This window comes from Spermophilus citellus (genome assembly GCF_964194105.1).
Source record: "Spermophilus citellus genome assembly, chromosome: 19".
Lineage (NCBI taxonomy): Eukaryota > Metazoa > Chordata > Mammalia > Rodentia > Sciuridae > Spermophilus > Spermophilus citellus.
In genome coordinates, this window is record NC_138201.1 from 15,102,978 (window position 1) to 15,122,014 (window position 19,037).

At 44.2% G+C, this 19,037-nt stretch overlaps 1 protein-coding gene across 1 annotated transcript; it reads right to left on the reverse strand.

The window, feature by feature from the left end:
* Window positions 1-640: 640 nt before the first annotated feature.
* LHFPL4 (LHFPL tetraspan subfamily member 4) lies at window positions 641-2,355 on the reverse strand (the record flags this gene model as incomplete). Its single annotated transcript, XM_081276234.1, has 2 exons — window positions 2,212-2,355; window positions 641-1,292 (listed from the first exon to the last, which is right to left on the reverse strand). The coding sequence occupies exon 2, from the start codon at window positions 1,208-1,210 to the stop codon at window positions 641-643; it is 570 nt and encodes a 189-aa protein (XP_081132360.1). The 5' UTR covers window positions 1,211-1,292; window positions 2,212-2,355.
* Between the last annotated feature and the right edge of the window lie 16,682 nt (window positions 2,356-19,037).

Below are 19,037 nucleotides of genomic sequence, written 5' to 3' on the forward strand. Positions count from 1 at the left end.
GGACAGGGGACTCTAATGGATCCTGGAAAACTGTCTCAGCATTTCTCATTCCCAAAAGGCCGTTTGCTGATACTTGGGGCAGGATGACTATCTCAGCCAAACACATCAGAAGGTCACAGGGACTCATTTCCACCTGGAATGGCACCAGAACACTTCCTGCCAGGGGAGTGGGGGTTTTAAAGAATAGAACTGTCCCTCTGGAGATCCCTGTTGTTAGATGCTGTCAACTACCCACATCTCTAGGACTGGACAGAAACCACAGCCAGCCTCCCCCACCCCTTGTTACAGAACTTTTTTAAGTTTACCAGATACTCTTTGATTTGTCCTCTGGAATCCTCTCCACTGTTTACAGACAGATGAAGAAACCAAGCCTCAGAGAAGCAAAGTGAAACACCCAAGTTAATGTCAGTGAGTTAAAGGTCCAAGTTAGAGCTCTTGATTCTTTGTCTCATGCTTTTTTCAACATAATGTAAATAGAATACATCTAGAGAAAGCCCTGATTCAGAAAATTATTTCTACAAAGTCGGCCAACAGAGACTCAGAGACCACAACATAATGCTAACCCATCAATAAATGCAATGTGCATATATATCCACGCATGAGGACCCAAATACCCAATTCTAACACTCTCCCCGCTGCCTTAAGGTGTCTCTCTCATTAAATCTCCTTCCCTAGAAGCTGCTGAGGGTGGGCCAAGGATGTATCTCAGCACAGAGGAACAGAATCTCTCTCTGACTCCTCCAGAAAGGAGACCCCCAACCTTGGCGCCTGTTCTGGGGGTTCCGACCCCGCCCCCTCCCCTACCTGCCAAGAGCTGCATCCAGGCGCAGATCTTGTAGACCGTGGCGGTGTTGCAGAAGAAGAAAAGCGCAAAGCAGGTGATGCAGCCCAGGATCAGCACCATGGAGAGCAGCACGAAGAAGGCGGCCGCCTTGAAGGCGCCGGACGGGATGGTGCTGAAGTCGGTGAAGGAGCCCCGGCAGGTGAGCTCGCGGCCCGCCAGCCCGCTGCCCACGCAGTAGTGGAAGAGGCCGAAGTAGCCAGGCTTGGGGGTGCTCACGCTGTCGCCCACCCAGTAGGGCTGGATGAAGACCACCACGTTGATGATGGCGAAGCAGATGGTGAAGATGGCCCACAGCACGCCGATGGCCCGCGAGTTCCGCATGTAGTGCTCGTGGTAGAGCTTGGAGGCCTCCTGCGAGGGCAGCATGGTGCCCGGGGGCGGGGCCGGCGGCGGCGGCGGCAGGCGGGGGCCGCCGGCCCGGGACAGACCGCTGGGCTGCGGGCGGGAGCTGGGGACGCACGCGAGAAGCCGCCCTAAGTCAAGGAACTCGCGAGGGCGGGGCCTGGGGCGGAGCTGGCGGACACGGGGGCTGGTATGGGGGAGCTAGGAGGGGGTCAGGAGAGTGTTGGGGCGGCGTCTGGGGGGACTGGCAAGGATCTTCTATTCGGGGGCTTAGGAAGCAGTCATGTGAAAGTTGGGGGGGCTGGGATGAGAGTATGGGAGTTGGAAGACGGGGGAGGCCAGAAAGTGGTCATGGGAGAGTTGGGAGGGGGTTTGGGGACTGGCATTGGGGGTAAGGAGAACCATGGGGACATGGAAAGGAAGCTGGAGACCAGAATTAGAGGATTAACGGCGGGGGTCGTATATAGAGAGCTCGGAGGGAATATGGGGGCTGCTATTAGAGATAGGAGGTCGGTATTGGGTGCTGAAAAGGGGCTATGGAAGGACTAGGGGCTTTTTTTTTGGGGGGGGGGAGGATGTACGGGGCTATCAGAGGGCGATTAGGAAGCTGATACTGGTGCCGGGGCAGGAAATGGGGGCTGGTGAGAGGTCTAAGAGGGGGAGGTGGCCGAAGGTGGCATTAGGATGAGGCTAGAGTGGTGTCGGTGCTGAGACCGCAGATCTGGGCACGGGGCGGGGGGGTGGGGGACGCTCCTCAGAAGCCAGGGCTGGATGTTGGCTGGGGGAGCCTAGGATTGGCGGGCCAGGACTGGAGAGAGGGGCTTTCCAGGCCACAGGGACCAGGGACCCGGGCCAGCAGGCTGCCTGGGGTGCTAAGGGCAGGTGGTAGGCAGGGACTGTCCCCAGGACGCTGGGGAGCAGCAGGGCCCGGGCAGGGCCGGCGGTGTGGGGGGGTGGCTGCCCCGCGCCCAGGCCGGGCGCGCGCGGAGGCTGCGGCCGCAGGAAATGGATGCGGGGAGACCAACCTGGGCCCGGTCCGGGGTAGCAGGTCCGGGACTGGCACGGCCTAGGCACCGGGGCTCGGCACTCCAAGCAGCGGCTGCCTGGGCCCAGGCGGCGGCCTCTGCGCGGCCTCCATCTTGCTCGGGTTTTCCCCGGGGCGCGCTCCCGCGCCGAGGCGCGCGCTCTCGTGCTCCGGCTCAGCGCGGTGAATGCGCGCTCCCGCACGGGCTTGCGGAACCGAGCAGGGCGGAACGGGGGATGGGCCCTCTTGGTTCTGGCAGCCAGAGGGAGGCTTGGGCACGGTCCCTGAGGTCTCTTGGCCAAAGTAGCAAGCCCCCTCCGTAGTAGGGCTCCTGATTCCAGGGACTCTCTTCTTCCAGTCTTGAGTTTAGGGCTGTGTGTCCCCACAAAGCCCAGGGCAGCGGGGGAGGGGCCGAACGAGATATTTTTTGATGGGGTTTAAACTGAATCTCTTGCTTCCAAATTACTTCCTCTACAACCTATTGCAGTGTCTGAAGTCACACCAGTATGTTCCAGTCCTTTGGGTCTTGGAGGCGTTGAAGGTACCCAGAGTCTCCTAGGAAACTGCCAACACCCCTGGGAGAGGGAACCCCCTAAACTGTTAACAACCCACGCCTGTGGTGGGGATTCCTTGCCCGCTAGATCAAGGAGCTGGGCCTAGGGAAAGGGACCCAGGGCAAATACCAACGGATAGGAAAGAAAGGGACTGGAAAATTGCTGGTTACCCTGTCTTGCTGTCCCCAGGCCTAGCCCAGTGCCAGGCAAGAAGTGGACACACCACAAAGATCTGTCAAAGAACAAAATATCAAAGTCAAGGCCTGAAAACTCCCCAGGAGCATTAGGAGGAGCCAGTTTGAAGCCCGTTTGAATCATTTCCTTTCCTGTTCCAACACAGCCTTTAGCTTAGGATCTGTCAAGATGACCTGGGTTCCAACCCAGACAACCCAGATCATAAGTAGCTAACACTTGTTATCTCTGAGACTTTGCACTTAAGGCTCTCTGAACTTCTGTTCCCCATGTGTAAAGTGAACAAATTAAACACCCTTTTCAAGGTAGGTGTGTGTGTGTGTGTGTGTGTGTGTGAATTAATTCATGTTAGTGAGTCCCAAACACTGGACCCTACACAGGGTTGTTCTGTCTGTTGAAATTTACATCCATCTAAAAAAAAAAATTCATATTAAATGACCAAATGTTGTTTCTCCAAGTGGGAGGGGAACTCACTATGTACTTCTTTCTTAGTGTAAAAATTCATTTCTTTGAAGAAGAGATGGTGATAGCCAGACTTGTTGGCACTTGGGATCCCAGTGACTCGGGAGGCTGATGCAGGAGGATCACAAGTTCTAGGCCAGCCTTAGAAACTAAGCCAGACCCTGTCTCAAAATAAAAAATAAAAAGGACTGGGGATGTAGCTAAAAGGTAGAGTGTCCCTGGATTCAATCCCCAGTAACAGAAAAGGATGAAAGGAAGGAAGGAAGGAAGGAAGGAAGGGAGGGAGGGAGGGAGGGAGGAAAAGATGAAAGAATGAGAGAAAAAAAATCAATGGTAGTGATAGTTAATGGGAGTTTGTTTTTCATTTAACATCCTTATTTGGCAAAATAAGAAATAAGCAGCTTCATTTCAATTCCAAGTTTCAAAAAAAATTATAAATCCATGAAATCCCATAATTTGGGACCTCAGACTCATCTGAATCCATCTTACATAGGGCCTGAAAACAGGTCCTCAATAAATTTGGTTTCCCTTCTGTTGGTTCTTTAGAGAGTGCAACCTTGCTGACTCCTGTGAGCTTTGCTATTCCAGAATCATAAGCAGGAAGAGTTAGGGAAACAATCTTGTTCCAAACCTTCTGCTGTCTTACTGGTGAGGAATTGAATAATCCAGACAGAAGATCCAGCTTGTCAGACTGATCAACCTAATTCATTAATTTATTCATCCATCCAATAAATATGTGGGTTCCTTTTGATGTGCCAGACAGAAGCACTATGCACTGGGAAGAAAGTAATGGGTAAAATAGATATGTGGAACTCACAGCTTCAAGCAGGAGATAGAAGGTGCTGGGAAGAGGGAGCAAGGAAGTGGTCATCCTCAAAGAGCATCTCCGAGCCTCCTACTATGTATGCTCCTGGTTTGCACACTGCTCTGAACATACCAAGTTACTCCTTACTTTTACTCCTTACTCTTGGGAGGCTGAGGCAGGAGGATCATGAGTTCAAAGCCAGCATCAGCAATTTAGCAAGACTCAGTGAGACCCTGTCTATAAATAAAATACATAATAGTACTGGGGATGTGGCTCAGTGGTTGAGTGTCCTTGAATTCAATCCCTGATAACCCCCCCTCAAAAAAAAAACAAAAACAAAAACACTTTTACTCCTTACTATGCCATGAATCATTGCTTTTTCCAGCCTATTAAACCAAGGTAGGTAATCCTGGAAAAAAACACACACAGGAAAATCTACTACAAGTTCTTGCTGAGATGGGACCCTAATTTCTCTCTACAGAGCAAAGGCCCTCTGTGAAGATCCATCCATAAAACTTCTGACAATAGTGGTGCCAGGCGCAGGGGCACATGCCTGTAATCCCAGTCACTTGGGAGGCTGAGGCAGGAGAATTTCAGGTTTGAGGTGAACCTCAGCAGTTTGGCAAGAACCTGTCTTAAAATTAAAAAAGAAAAAAAAAGGAGGGGGTATCTGGGATGAAGCTTAGTGGTGAAGTACCACTGGATTCAATCCTCAGTACTGAAAAATAAAAAAAAAAGAATACAAATAAAGGGGATGTAGCTCAGCCTTGCATTCCATTTCCATCTGGGGGGAGGGGGAAGAGAGAGAGAGAAAAGAAAGAAGAATTTTCTTTCCTCTTCACTCAGTCTCTGGTTTTGATAGGATCACACACACACACGCACACACACACACACACACACACACACACACACCATATTTCTCTCCAGAAGGAGCCAATGGAGCCAATGATCAAGCCTGGACAATGAAAATACTAAATTATTCTGGATACAATGACTGGTTCTAGGTTTGGTCCTCAACTCAGGCCACAGAGTTGAGAGTTGTAGCCAAATTATTTGTTGAAGTTTATAGGAAAGAGGTGCTATCCTTCTGTTGGGTTTGATGTGAGCCACAGCTATTGGTGGCCACCTTTGATAGGCTAAGCAGAGAGCTTGTCTAAGAATAAGGTCAATACAGAAAAAAGCTAAGAAGCTGGGTGGTGCTGTATACCTGTAATCCCAATGACTCAGGAGGCTGAAGGAGAGGACCACAAGTTTGAGGTCAGTCTGGACAACTTAGCCAGACCTTGTCTCATAATAGAAAATAAAAAGGATTAGGAATGTAGCTCAGTGTTAAATCACCCATGGGTTCTATTTCCAGTACCCCCCCCCAAAAAAAAAAGAAAAGAAAAGAAACAAAAGTAAGAAATAGAGTTTGAACACTCAGATCTGTCCAAACCTACTTCTGGATTGTTCTGTTGGGGTGAGCCAATAAACTCAGTTCTGTTTAAACTACTCCAAGTTAGATTTTTGTTTTGTTTTTCTGTACTGAGAATTGAACCCAGGGGTACTCTACCACTGAGCTATATCCCCAGCCCTTTCTATTTTTTTTTTTTTTTTTTTATTTTGAGACAGGGTCAAGTTAAATTGCTCAGGCTAGCCCTGAATTTTCAATCCTTCTGTCTTAGTCTCCTGAATTGCTGGGATTATGGGTGCATGTCACCACACTTAGTATGAGTTAATATTTGTTGTTCTAATCAAAATAGACCTAAATATACCTATATTCCTCCAAAAGTGAGAACAGGAGCTTATATAATGTATTATTTATATTATAGAAGTATGTCTGAATAAATTAGTTACTTCTCATGTATCAGAACCACAAGACCAGGAATGAAGGCCTGCCTCTGGCCTATGGCCCGAGACACTGCTACTACCCTTCAGAGCCTTGTCTTATTCCTCTGGGGGAAAAAAAAAGTACATGTTCTTCTCATGGATGCTGTGAGGACAAAAAGAGATGGTGGATAGAAAAGATCTTTGTAGGCCGCATGTGGTGGCACATGCCTGTAATTCCAGCACTCAGGAAGCTGAGGCAGGAGGATTGTGAGTTCAAAGCCAGCCTCAGCAACTGTGAGGCACTAAGCAACTCAGTGAGACCCTGTCTCTAAATAAAATGCAAAATAGGGCTGGGGTTGGGGCTCAATGATCAAGTGCCTCTGAATTCAATCCCTGGTACCAAAAAAAAAAAAATCTTTTGTAAACTGAAAGAGACTATAAATGTGATTATCATTAAATTTTAATTATAAGTGACTAAGCCAAAGGGTAGAAAAAAAGTGATGATCCTGGAGATGCACTTGCTGAGCTGTGAGTAGATGGGACAGGATGTGTCTTCACTTTAAAGAGTGAACTTGGAACAGTTACGGAAAGAAATGTAAGAATTCTCAATAAGAATGGTATCTTATTGACTCCAGGGAGGGGTGCGTCCATAATGAATCATAGGATCAAGATGGGAACTATACATTCCCAAGGCAAGGATGAGATGCTGGACAGAGCACCCGGATGAGAACAGGAGCCCAAGGGTAATCTAGCCAATATTCTAGTAATGAAAGATGTGTGACTTGCTAGATAGCCCATCTCAAAATAAATTTTAAAAATGGTTGGAGGGCTGGGGATGTGGCTCAAGCGGTAGCGCGCTCGCCTGGCATGCGTGCGGCCCGGGTTAGATCCTCAGCACCACATACAAACAAAGATGTTGTGTCCGCGGAGAACTAAAAAATAAATATTAAAAATTCTCTCTCTCTCTCTCCTCTCTCCTCTCTCACTCTCTCTTAAAAAAAATAAAAAATAAAAATAAATAAAAATGGTTGGAGATGGGGCTGGGGACACAGCTCAGTTGGTGGAGTGCCTGCCTCACCCGCACAAGGCCCCGAGTTCAATCCCCAGGACCACAGAACAAGACAAAAAAAAAAAAAAAAAAAAGGTTGGGGATGCCAGGCACAGTGGCACATACATGCCTGTAATCCCAGGATCCCAGTGATTTGGGAGGCTAAAACAGGATTGCAAATTTGAGGTCAGCCTCAGCCCTTAGTGACACCTTCAGCAACTTAGTGAGACCCTGTCTCGAAATTTAAAAAAAAAAAATAAAATAAAAGGAGTGGAGTTCAGTGGTAATGTGCACTTGAGTTTAATACTCAGTACCAAAAAATGGGGAGGGGAGAGAGGGACAGGAGTCAAGGATGAGAGCAGGGGAAAGGAGTAGAATGGAAAATTCTGAATGATTTATATTGGCCTGTGGAATTTACTCTTTACTGATATATGAAGCCTCCAAAGCTTTTAATGCATAAAAAAGATTAATTTGTGCTTTTGAGGATTAAAATAGTTTAGGCAGCTTGTAAGGGATCAGTCCTTAAATGTGTATATGAAGCCATCTGTATATGCTGCGATGGAAAAGCTGTTAGATTTGTCTTCCCAGCATTCCTTTCCCCTTCTTCTGGTGATAGTACCAAGCTGCTTTTAGGGAACTACCCTTCCTCCCTCTGGGTCATAAGAGTGGGATGTGTGTCCCCAAGCCTGCCAATCATATGGCTCCACTCACTTGGCTTTGTTGTCATGGCCTCAGGAAGGACAACTGATACGTAGGAATAAATCAGATATCTTCCTGGAGGAAGAAGGGAGAGAGGAAGAGACTGACTCAGTTCTTCATCCCTGATCAAAAGCTGTAAAGATTCTATCCTTTTAGTGTGAAGATGGTCCTGTCCATGATCACAGGGCCTAAGAAAATCAGAAGGTGGGTTGAGAGATGAAAATATTGCTTCTTAGTTTCTATAATCAAACACACATAGATAAGACCTTACATATTTAATATAGTTGCCCCTGTACAAATGGAAAAAATTAACTTTAATCTATCTATACCAATATGGCTTTTTTTCTTTTTCTTTTTTTTTTTAGAGAGAAAGAGAGAGAATTTTTTAATATTTATTTTTTAGTTTTCGGCAAACACAACATCTTTGTTTGTATGTGGTGCAGAGGATCGAACCCGGGCCGCATGCATGCCAGGCGAGCGCGCTACCGCTTGAGCCACATCCCCAGCCCATGGCTTTTTTTTTTTCTACCAGGAATTGAACTCAGGAGTGCTTAAACCACTGGGCTACATCCTCAGTCCTTTTTATCCTTTTCACTTTTTTTTATTTTGAGACAGAGTCTCATTGAATTGCTTAGGGCCTCACTAAGTTGCTGAGGCTGGCTTTGAACTTATGATCCTCCTGCATCAGCCTCCAGAGTCACTGAGATTACAGTTGTGTATGTGTGTGTGTGTGTGTGTGTGTATATATATATATATATATATATATTTATGTAAAAAGGTCAATAAGAGCAGTATGTTATGTATCAATAACAGCAACAGCTTTTCCAGTCCTGGAATGAGTCATCTGAACAAAATTGTAGAGATATCCAATACTAGGATGGAGAGATTCTTGATGCTATCCATGGGGTGGTCAAAATTATCCCTATCTTTCTCTGATTTGTTTAAGTCTGTGAGTGTGTGTGTGTGGGGGGGTACTGGAGCTGAACCTACAGGGCCTCTGGCACTGAACTACATCCCCGGCCCTTTCTATTTTATTTTGAGATGGGCCTCACTGAGTTGCCCAGGCTGGCCTTGAACTTGCAATCCTCCTGCCTCAGCCCTCTGAGTCACTGGGATTACAAGCATGCACCATCACACCCTGCTCCCATCCCGGTGATTTATAAGGATCAGACTTGAGGACTCCAACTGGGCCTAAAACATTCATCTCCAGGTCAGAAATAATCAGAGTGAGGCTTGTTATTAAGTAATCTACCAGACAGGTTCTTGATTAGCAATACAAGTGAAATTCCACCAGACTGTCTCTGGGGATGCCACTGAGCTATTAAATTGAGGGCATAAATCAGTCTGGCCAGAGAATTAATTCCCTCTCTCACTGAGGCAACTGTCCTGAGAGAGATGTTCCCTGGGGAACTCAGCCTCCTGGTTCCTATTTTCTGTGGATAAGATTCCAGAAGCACCACATATTGCCAAAGCACCTAAACTACTCTTTTTCAACATTCCACCTACCAAATTCAGCTTCTGCCTTCCCTGTGAGACTGAGAGAGCAAAGCTCAAGGATCTCCCTAACCTTGGTCAATATTGATTCTAAGAGTCCTACACAGTGCCTGACATATAGTAGCACTCCATAGATACCTGAAAAATTAGTTGATTGTTAGACCACTGACAATGTGACCATTCAGTTGCCCCCAAATTGTCTCATGTATACTCAAGGTATTTAAAATTCCCATTGGTCAGATTAGAACCAATGAGAGACTATATTAGGCCGTTTTCTGTTTCTATAACAAAATACATGAGGCACATGCTTTATAAAGAAAAGAGGAAGCTGAAAGTCCAAAATGAGCTGACCACATCTGATCAGTTTCTGGGGAAGTTCACTTGGCTGGGTGACAATACAGGAGAGAAACACAAAGAAAACCAAAGGGATTACATGGTGAGACAGGAAGTCAGAGAGAGGTCAGAGGAACCAGTCTTGTTCTTTTAGTAACAATCCACATTCATGGGAACTAACTGAGCTCCTGCAAGAACTACATTAAACTGGGCATGATGGAATAGTCTGTAATCCCAGCAACTAGGGAGCCTGAGACAGGAAGATTAGGAGTTCAAGGCTAGCAAGGGCCACCTAACCAGACCCTGTATCAAAATATTAAAATGGCTAGGGGTGTAGCCCATTGGTAGAGTGCCCCTGGGTTCAATCGCCAGTACAGGGAGGAGAAAGAGAAAGAGAAAAAGAGAGAGAGAGAGAGAAAGAGAGAGAGAGAGACATACACACACACACACACACACACACACACACACACTACATTATAGCCCCCAATGGCCAACCATCTTTCACTACTAGTCCTTAGCTTTTAAAGGTTCCACCACCTCTTAATATTGCCACACTGGAAACCAAATCTTCAGCACATGAGCCTTTGGGCGATGCTATGCTTTGGATATGGTTTGAATGTAACCTTTAAAGGTTCATGTGTTGAAATTTAACCCCAACATCTTGAGGTATAAAGAGAGTGGAAATGGGCAGGGGCTGTAGCTCAGAGGTAAAGCACTTGCCTTGCATGTGTGAGGTACTGGGTTTGATCCTCAGCACCACATAAAAATAAATAAAGATATATTCAAGAGAGAGAGAGAGAGAGAGAGAGAGAGAGAGAGAGAGAGAGAGAGAACAATTGGCCTATACCATTTAGAGGAAGGCTTTGGAAGGTGAATAGGATTAGATAAAATCATCAGTGTGCAGGTCCCATATTGAATATTGGTGGCTTTACAAGAATAAGGAAGGGCTGGGGCTGTAGCTCAGTGGTCTGCCTAGCATACATGAGGCACTGGGTTCAACCCTTTGTCCCACATAAAAATAAAGCAAATAAAATAATGGCATGTTTTCCATCTACAACTACAAAATGAAAAAGGAAGAAGGAGAAGAAAGGAGGAAAGAGAAAGGAGGAAGAGGAGGAGGAAACCAGTTCAGTGTTACTACCTGTAATCCCAGTGATTCAAGAGGCTGAGGCTGGAGGATCACAAGTTCAAGGCCAGCCTTAGCAATTTAGTGAGACCCTGTCTCAGAAAAGAAGAAATAAATAAAAAGGACTGGGGATATAGCTCAGTGATAAAATGCCTCTGGGTGTTTAGTCCCCAGTACCAAAAGAGGAGAAGAAAAAGAAGAGCATGTGTGAGGCACTGGATTCGATTCTCAGCACCACATATAAATAAATAATAATGGTCCATTGACAACTAAAAAAATAAATAAAAATAAAATTAAAAAAGAAGAAAAGGAACCAGAAGACACACACACACACACTCATCTTCTTTCTTTTTTAAAAAATATTTATTTTTTAGTTGTAATTAGACACAATACCTTTATTTTATTTGTTTATTTTTTTTATGTGGTGCTGAGACACGTGCTAGGCAAGCACTCTACCACCGAGCCACACCCCCAGCCCCTCATCTTCTTTCTTGCCATGTGACATGAGGATAGTCTGAGACACCTTGGAACTATTCCAGCAAGAAGGCCATCACCAGATGTAGGCCCTAGACCCACCAGAAGATGAGCCAAAACACAAAACAAAACAAAACAAAAAAATCTCTTTTCTTTATAAAGTGACATAGTATTTTGTGTTTCGAAGGCAAAAGACAATGATACAGAGCACAAACCATTTTCAAATCCTACCAGGCTTAAATATTGTCTTTACCTGGAGCATTGACTTCTGTTCCTTTGGTCTCCTTAGGCCCCAGCTCTGAGGTTATGGCCTCAACACTGCTGTCCCTCTATTCTAGATTAGAGTCCTCCTTCCTTCTAGAAAGCAGCCCCTTGATCCTGGCTCAACTCTAGAGGGTTCCAAATATCACAAGCACATGCACGAAGTTTTTGTAAACTCGCACGTGTCATTTGGGATCTGGCCACTCTGTGCTGGCACCGTTCCACCCATAACCCTATAAATGTCCATTTATGACTAAGCCCATTTAGGCTTCAGGAACGTGCTCTTCCACATTTCCGAAGAAACGATGATATCACATTCAAGTGATTTTTCAGCAGGTCCTTCCACTGCTGATATGCAAGACAGATGCTGTTGAGTGGCAGATCACTTGGAAAAGAGAAAAGACAAGTCAATTAATTTGTCAAATCCCTTCCCTCGGATGGCATGAAATGTGACAGACTCTGGCACAATGAAGCATTTGTTCCCCAGTTGTGTCAGGTGTTCAGTGTCGCTCTGTTCTCCATATTGCACTTCATGGTTCCAGAAGTTCTCACAGATTAGTGCTGTATTTGTCAGACTTGCACATGGTAACTGTAGAACAATTTGCAACTTTTTTTTTTTTTTTTTTTTTTTTTTTTGGTAGCAGGGGTTGAAACCAGGGATGCTTTATCACTGAGCTGCATCCCCAACCTTTTTGTTTTATTTTGAGACAGGGCCTAAGTTGCTGAGGCTGGCCTTGAACTTGCAATCCTCCTGCCTCAGTCTGCCGAGTCACTGCAGGACTGTAGGGACAGAACAACAGAAAAATAACTAATTGGTTAATATCAGATCGGGAGTTCTTTTGTGTAAGGATTAAGGCAAAGGAAACTTCTTTATGAATTAAAACAGGCCTATTTGGGAAATTTGACTATTATTTCTCTAATCCTGATTTCTCAGAAGGTCAAATAAATAGCTTATTTTCAGGTGGGTGACTTAGCTTGAGTGAGTTCATTTTCTTTTTTTCTTTAATTTTTTTTTTAGTTGTTGATAGACCTTTATTTTATTTATTTACATGTGGTGCTGATAATTGAACCCAGTGTCTCACACATGCCAGGCAAGTGTGCTACCAATGAGCCACTTCATTTTCTTTTCTTTTCTTTTCTTTTCCCCCTCATTACTGAGAATTGAACCCAGGGATCTTGTACATGCTGGATAAACGCTCCACCACTAAGCTACATCCCCAGCTCTCCATTTTGATTTTTAATCTGGTCTGTTGGGGCCCAGTGTAGAAGCTTAGTCCTATTTTGGCCTCCTATAATTTTGATTTAACATAATAAGCCCATGATATAATTTTCTCTTTCAAAAATAAAACTACCGGGGCTGGGGATGTGGCTCAAGCGGTAGCACGCTCGCCTGGCATGCGTGCCGCCCGGGTTCGATCCTCAGCACCACATACCAACAAAGATGTTGTGTCCGCCGAGAACTAAAAAATAAATATTAAAAATTCTCTCTCTCTCTCTCTCTTAAAAAAAAAAATAAATAAATAAAAAATAAAACTACCCAGGCTCAGTGGCCCATGCCTATAATCCCAATGACTCAGGAGGCTGAGGCAGGAGGATCACAAGTTTGAGGCCAGCCTGGGCAACTTAGCTGGACCTGTCTCAAAATTAAATAAAGAATAAACTAAAAAGGACTTGGGATTTGGCTTAGTGGAAAAGGAAGGGAAGGGAAGGGAAGGAAAGGAAAGGAAAAGAAGGAAGAAAGAAAAAAAAACTGAGTAATGAACTTGAGCATTCTTTGGTGGAGATAAGTAAGAATGAGGTCTGATATCCAGTGGTCAGAAACTGACAAAAACCAGTGTGGTCATAAATTTTGCAAGTCCATTGGAATTTCCAGGTTACAAAGCAAACTGGTCAATCTAGTCTTTTTAAAACCTCCCACAGTACTGTTAGATTTTGGAAAGCTGTTCCTTTTGGCAGATTCGATTTCTTTCTTTCTTTTTTGTTTTGTTTACGGTACCTTATGGTATCGGGGATTGAACTCAGTGGCACTTGACCACTGAGTCACATCCCCAGCCCTGTTTTGTGTTTTATTTAGAGTCTAGGTCTCACTGAGTTGCTAGCGCCTCACTTTTGCTGAGGCTGGCTTTGAACTCACAATCTTCCTGCCTCAGCCTCCCAAGCCACTAAGATTACAGGCATGCGCCACCGTGCCCAGCTAGATTCAGTTTCTAATGTGATTTCTGTGTGGCATTTGACCCCGTCAGTAAAATCTATAAACCTCTATTTTGACCATTCTGCAGCCAATTTGATTTTTATGTTGTCAGCACCATGCTAATAAAGAACTTTATCCACGGTTGGATCAGATTGAGGACTTTTGAATCCTGTGAGCAATCTTTTTTGCTGTGGATCACCCCACCCCACCTCCAACTTGCAATCCTCCTGCCTCAGCCTCCCCAGTTACTGGAATTACAGGCATGTACCATGCTGCTCAGCCCTGTGGTAAATTTTATCTAAATCAGAAAATGATGCATTAGGAATCACATAGCACCACCTATGAAGTTCTGCTGCACAAATCTTAAACCTGAATATATTCCACTCTAGGGTTAATATCTGCTTGATAGACTTTACAGGGGATAGAAAAACAAGATGACAATGTGGGATGCAAAAGTCACAGGTAGAAAGTGGCAAATCCTGGGGAGAAATGATTCTGTTTCTTCAACAAACAAGGATAAAAAGGGGGAAAAAAGATAGAAGAAAAACAGTGGGAGAATCATGGAATAAAAGAGTTACGAGATATATCAAATGCAACATTTAGATCTTGTCTGGATTCTAAAATTTTTAAATTTATATTTACATTAATGATGATGATGATGATGATGATGATGATGATGATGATGATGATTGCAATCCTGGGAATTGAACCCAGGGGCATTTTACCACTGAGCTATATCCTCAGTCCTTTTTATTTTAAATTTTGAAACAGAGACTTGCTAGGTTGCTAAGGCTGACCTCCAACTTGTGATTGTTCTACCTCAGCCCAAGTAGCTGGGATTACAGGTGTGCACCAATACACCCAACTTTGGATGGGTACCAGCTCTGGTGCTTAGGCTTGTGGACAGCCTTCTTGGCTACTGTCACTCCCTCCTTAAAACAGAGTTCTCAGGGGCTGGGGCTGTAGCTCAGTGGCAGAGCACTTGCCTAGCATGTGTGAGGCACTGGGTTGATCCTCAGCACCACATAAAAGTAAACAAATAAAATAAAGGCAGTCTGTCCATCTACAACTACAAAACAACAAGAACAACAACAACAAAAGAGTTCTTAGCTGGGTATAGTGGCTCATACCTATAATCTCACCTACTTGGGAACCTGAGGCAGGAGGATGGCAAGTTCAAAGCCAGCCTCAGCAATTTAGCAAGACTGTCTGAAAATAAACAAACCAACAAATAAAAAGGTCTGAGGATACAGCTCAGAGGTAAAGGCCTCTGATTTCCTTGCCTAGTATGGGTGGGGGGCTTTTCTTCATTATGGAAAGGTTCCTTAGTAAAAAGGCAAGCCAGAGAATAAGAAATGAGAGAATGAGAAGTGATATTTGCAATACCTAAATTTCAAAAAGGGACTCATAACCAGAATATCCAAATGTCATCTACAAGTCAATAAGAAAATACATCACGTGGGGGCAGGCCCCAAATTTCTTAATAAGACACCTATAGCACAAGAGTTAAGACCAAGAATCAACAAATGGGACGAATTCAAACTAAAGTTTTTTTCTCAGCGAGAGAAATAATATATGAGGTGAATAGGGAGCCTACATCCTGGGAACAAATTTTTACCTCTCAAACATCAGATAGAGCTCTAATCTCTAGAGTATACAAAGAACTCAACAAGTTAAACAACAAAAAAGCAAATAACCTAATCAAAAAATGGGCCAAGGACTTGAACAGAAACTTCTCAGAAGAGGATATACAATCAATCAACAAATATATGAAAAAATGCTCACCATCTCTAGCAATCAGAGAAATGCAAATTAAAACTACTCTAAGATACCATCTCACTCCAATAAGAATGGCAGCCATTATGAAGTCAAACAACAATAAGTGCTGGCGAGGATGGGGGGGGGGGAGGTACATTCATACATTGCTGGTGGGACTGCAAATTGGTGCAGCCAATTTGGAAAGTAGTATGGAGATTCCTTGGAAAGCTGGGAATGGAACCACCATTTGACCCAGCTATTCCCCTTCTTGGATTATACCCAAAAGACCTAAAAAGAGCATACTACAGGGTCACAGCCACATCAATGTTTATAGCCGCACAGTTCACAATAGCTAGAATGTGGAACCAACCTAGGTGCCTTTCAATAGATGAATGGATTAAAAAAATGTGGCGGGCTGGGGATGTGGCTCAAGCGGTAGCGCGCTTGCCTGGCATGCGTGCGGCCCGGGTTCGATCCTCAGCACCACATACCAACAAAGATGTTGTGTCCGCCGAGAACTAAAAAATAAATATTAAAAATTCTCTCTCTCTCTCTCTCTCTCTCCTCTCTCACTCTCTCTTTAAAAAAAAATGTGGCATTTATACACAATGGAATATTACTCAGCACTAAAAAATAACAAGATCATGGCATTTGCAGGCAAATGGATGGCCTTAGAGCAGATTATGCTAAGTGAAGTTAGCCAATCCCTAAAAAACAAATGCCGAATGTCTTCTCAGATATAAGGGGGGTGACTCAAAATAGGATAGGGAGGAAAAGCATGAGAAGAAGACTACCACTAAATAGGGAAGAGAGGTGGGAGGGAAAAAGAGGGACAAGGGGAGTTGCACGGTAGATGGAAGGAGAACCTCATTGTTATACAGAATACATATATGATGTTGTAATGAGAAAAAGAAAAAAAAGTGTGTCACATTAGATTGAATAGAAAGAAAGGATGGGAGAGGAGGGGAGGAGTAGGGAGGATAGGAAGGGCAACAGAATAGAATAGACAATATGATTGATGTATGTACATTCCATCTATGTATTATATGTCAAAATACATTCTGCTGTCATGTATGACTAAAAAAATTAAAAGAAATTAAAAAAAAAGAAAATACAGATGGGGCTGGGATTTGGCTCAGTGGCAGAGCGCTTGCCTTGCTTATATGAGGCACTGGGTTTGATCCTCAGCACCATATAAAAATAAATAAATAAAATAAAGATATAGTGTCCAACTACAACTAAAAAGGAAGAAAAAAAATACAGATAACCCAAATAGAAAATTGAGCAAAAGATGTTAAAGTGCTACTCAAAGGTGTATATTTAAATCAGCAGTAAATGTGGAAAAGGTGATCAACTTCATTAATCAGAGACATGCAAATTAAAACCAAAATTAACTATGCTGAGAGAAGCCAGATGCAGAAGAGCACACATTGTATGATTCCATTTATAGGAGAGTCTGGGGACAGAAAGCAAATCAGTGGTTGCCTGGGGATGGGGATCAGAGGGGTTGGCTGGAAGGAGACTCAAAGGAACTTTATGGGAGGTGATAACAAGTATTCAATATCCTGATTGTGGTGGCGATTTTATAATTTGGCAACACTTCTCAACATGTCCCAGTAGAGTGGGTGTATTTTATCATACATACTCTGTACTTCAGTAAAGTTGATTATTATTATTTTTTTTTTTGGCTGGATATAGTCCCATGTGTCTGTGGTCCCAGCTGCTGGAGAGCCTGAGGCAGGAGGTCTCTCAATTTTTTAGGAGGTATCTAAAATTAAAAATAAATAAAATTAGTGTTTTATAAGCCCAATAAGATAACCACTACATTCTCACCAGAGCTGCTAAAATGAAAATTACCACATGGTGGCAAGATGCAAGCATGTGGGACTAGAAATGAACACAACCTCTGGGGAAAACTCTGAAAAACTTATACACACATTGACCATCAAATCCATCAATTCGACTCCTTGGTAGATACCTAGGAGAAATGTCTATATAGGCTTAGGCTTAGCAAAAATATCTACCAAATGGGGCTGGGGATGTGGCTCAAGCGGTAGCGCACTTGCCTGGTATGCGTGCAGCCCGGGTTCGATCCTCAGCACCACATACAAAGATGTTGTGTCCGCCGAATACTAAAAAATAAATATTAAAATTCTCTCTCTCTCTCTCTCTCTCCCCTCTCTCACTCTCTCTTAAAAAATAAATAACTCATAAGATCATGTAAGGATGGCCTTAGGCCTGAGCCTAAGCAACTCCATTTTAAAACTCCAGTCTCAGTAGGCACACCTAACAGAGCCCTCCAGTATGGCCCTCAGGTACAAACAAGTCACTTCTCCCCACCCTGACAAACTCAGAGTGAAGTCTCTGGCAGGCTGTCCTTGCCAGATAAGAGGGAAAGGCACCCACCAAGAGGGAAAGGCAAAAAGATCAGGGTGGGGACCACCAGACCAGATGTTTTAACCCCAGGGTAAATGACATCACTAAGAGACCTGCTGGCAGCTGATAAGGATTGAAAGGGGCGTCAAAAGCTCCAAAATTTGCTATAAATAATGGAGCAAATGAACAGACATTCAGCCAGCTGACACTGATGCACCCAAGCCTGAGAGCCTGATGAGGACCTGGATTAACATCCCAACTCTTCTCATCTGCCTAAACCTCTGTATTGTTCTTTTGCCCTCAAACTCTACAGCAGCCTCTTAACTCTAGTGAGAAATGGACTTCTCCCTATGACTAACTGCCTTCTCAGCCAGCCGTCAGCTCCACCCCAGGAGAGGCTTGCTTGGTTCCTGACCTGATCATGATGGTCTGAGTAAGTGTGCATCTGCTGGACTTAAAGCATAAGGCTTGAGACTTTTGATCTGACACTTGAACTTAGCAAGCAGAGGGAATGTCTGTCATGATTAAATGTGTTTGCAGAATTTAGAATTAATCTAGAATTGTTTGCTGTGAATTGATTATGTCTATTGCAGTGCCTAGCATTAAGGATTGTCATTTTCTTGATTAAGAACCTATAGAGTGAAATTATATTGAGTGATTTGAGTGAATAAAGCATTGACTAGGACAGAAGCGTGTGGACATTCTTTATTTCTCCCCCTGGACAGCATAAGTCGAACCTTTTGCCCATCATGACAGAGCATTATTATTATATTATTATTATTTTGAGACAGAATCATGCTAAGTTACACAGGTTGCCCTCCAACTCCTGGGATCATGCTATCCTCCTGCCTCCCAAGTAGCTGGGACTACAGGTGTGTGCCATGTTCCTTTTATTTATTTTGTGCAATGCTGGGTTTCAAATGTAGGTCCTCTTGAATGACAGCTGTACAGTCTACCACTGAGCCAAACACCCCAGCCCTAGATAACTTTTTTTTTTTTGGTACCATCGTTTGAACTCAGGGGCACTCAACCACTGACCCACATCCCCAGCCTTATTTTGTATTTCATTTAGAGACAGGGTCTTACTGAGTTGCTTAGTGCCTCACCACCATTGCTGAGGGTGGCTCTGAACTCTCGATCCTTCTATCTCAGCCTCCCAAGCCACTGAGATGGCAGGCCTGCACCACTGTGCTGGGCCCCACAGAACTATTTTTATTAGCCCAAAACATATAAACTATATAAATG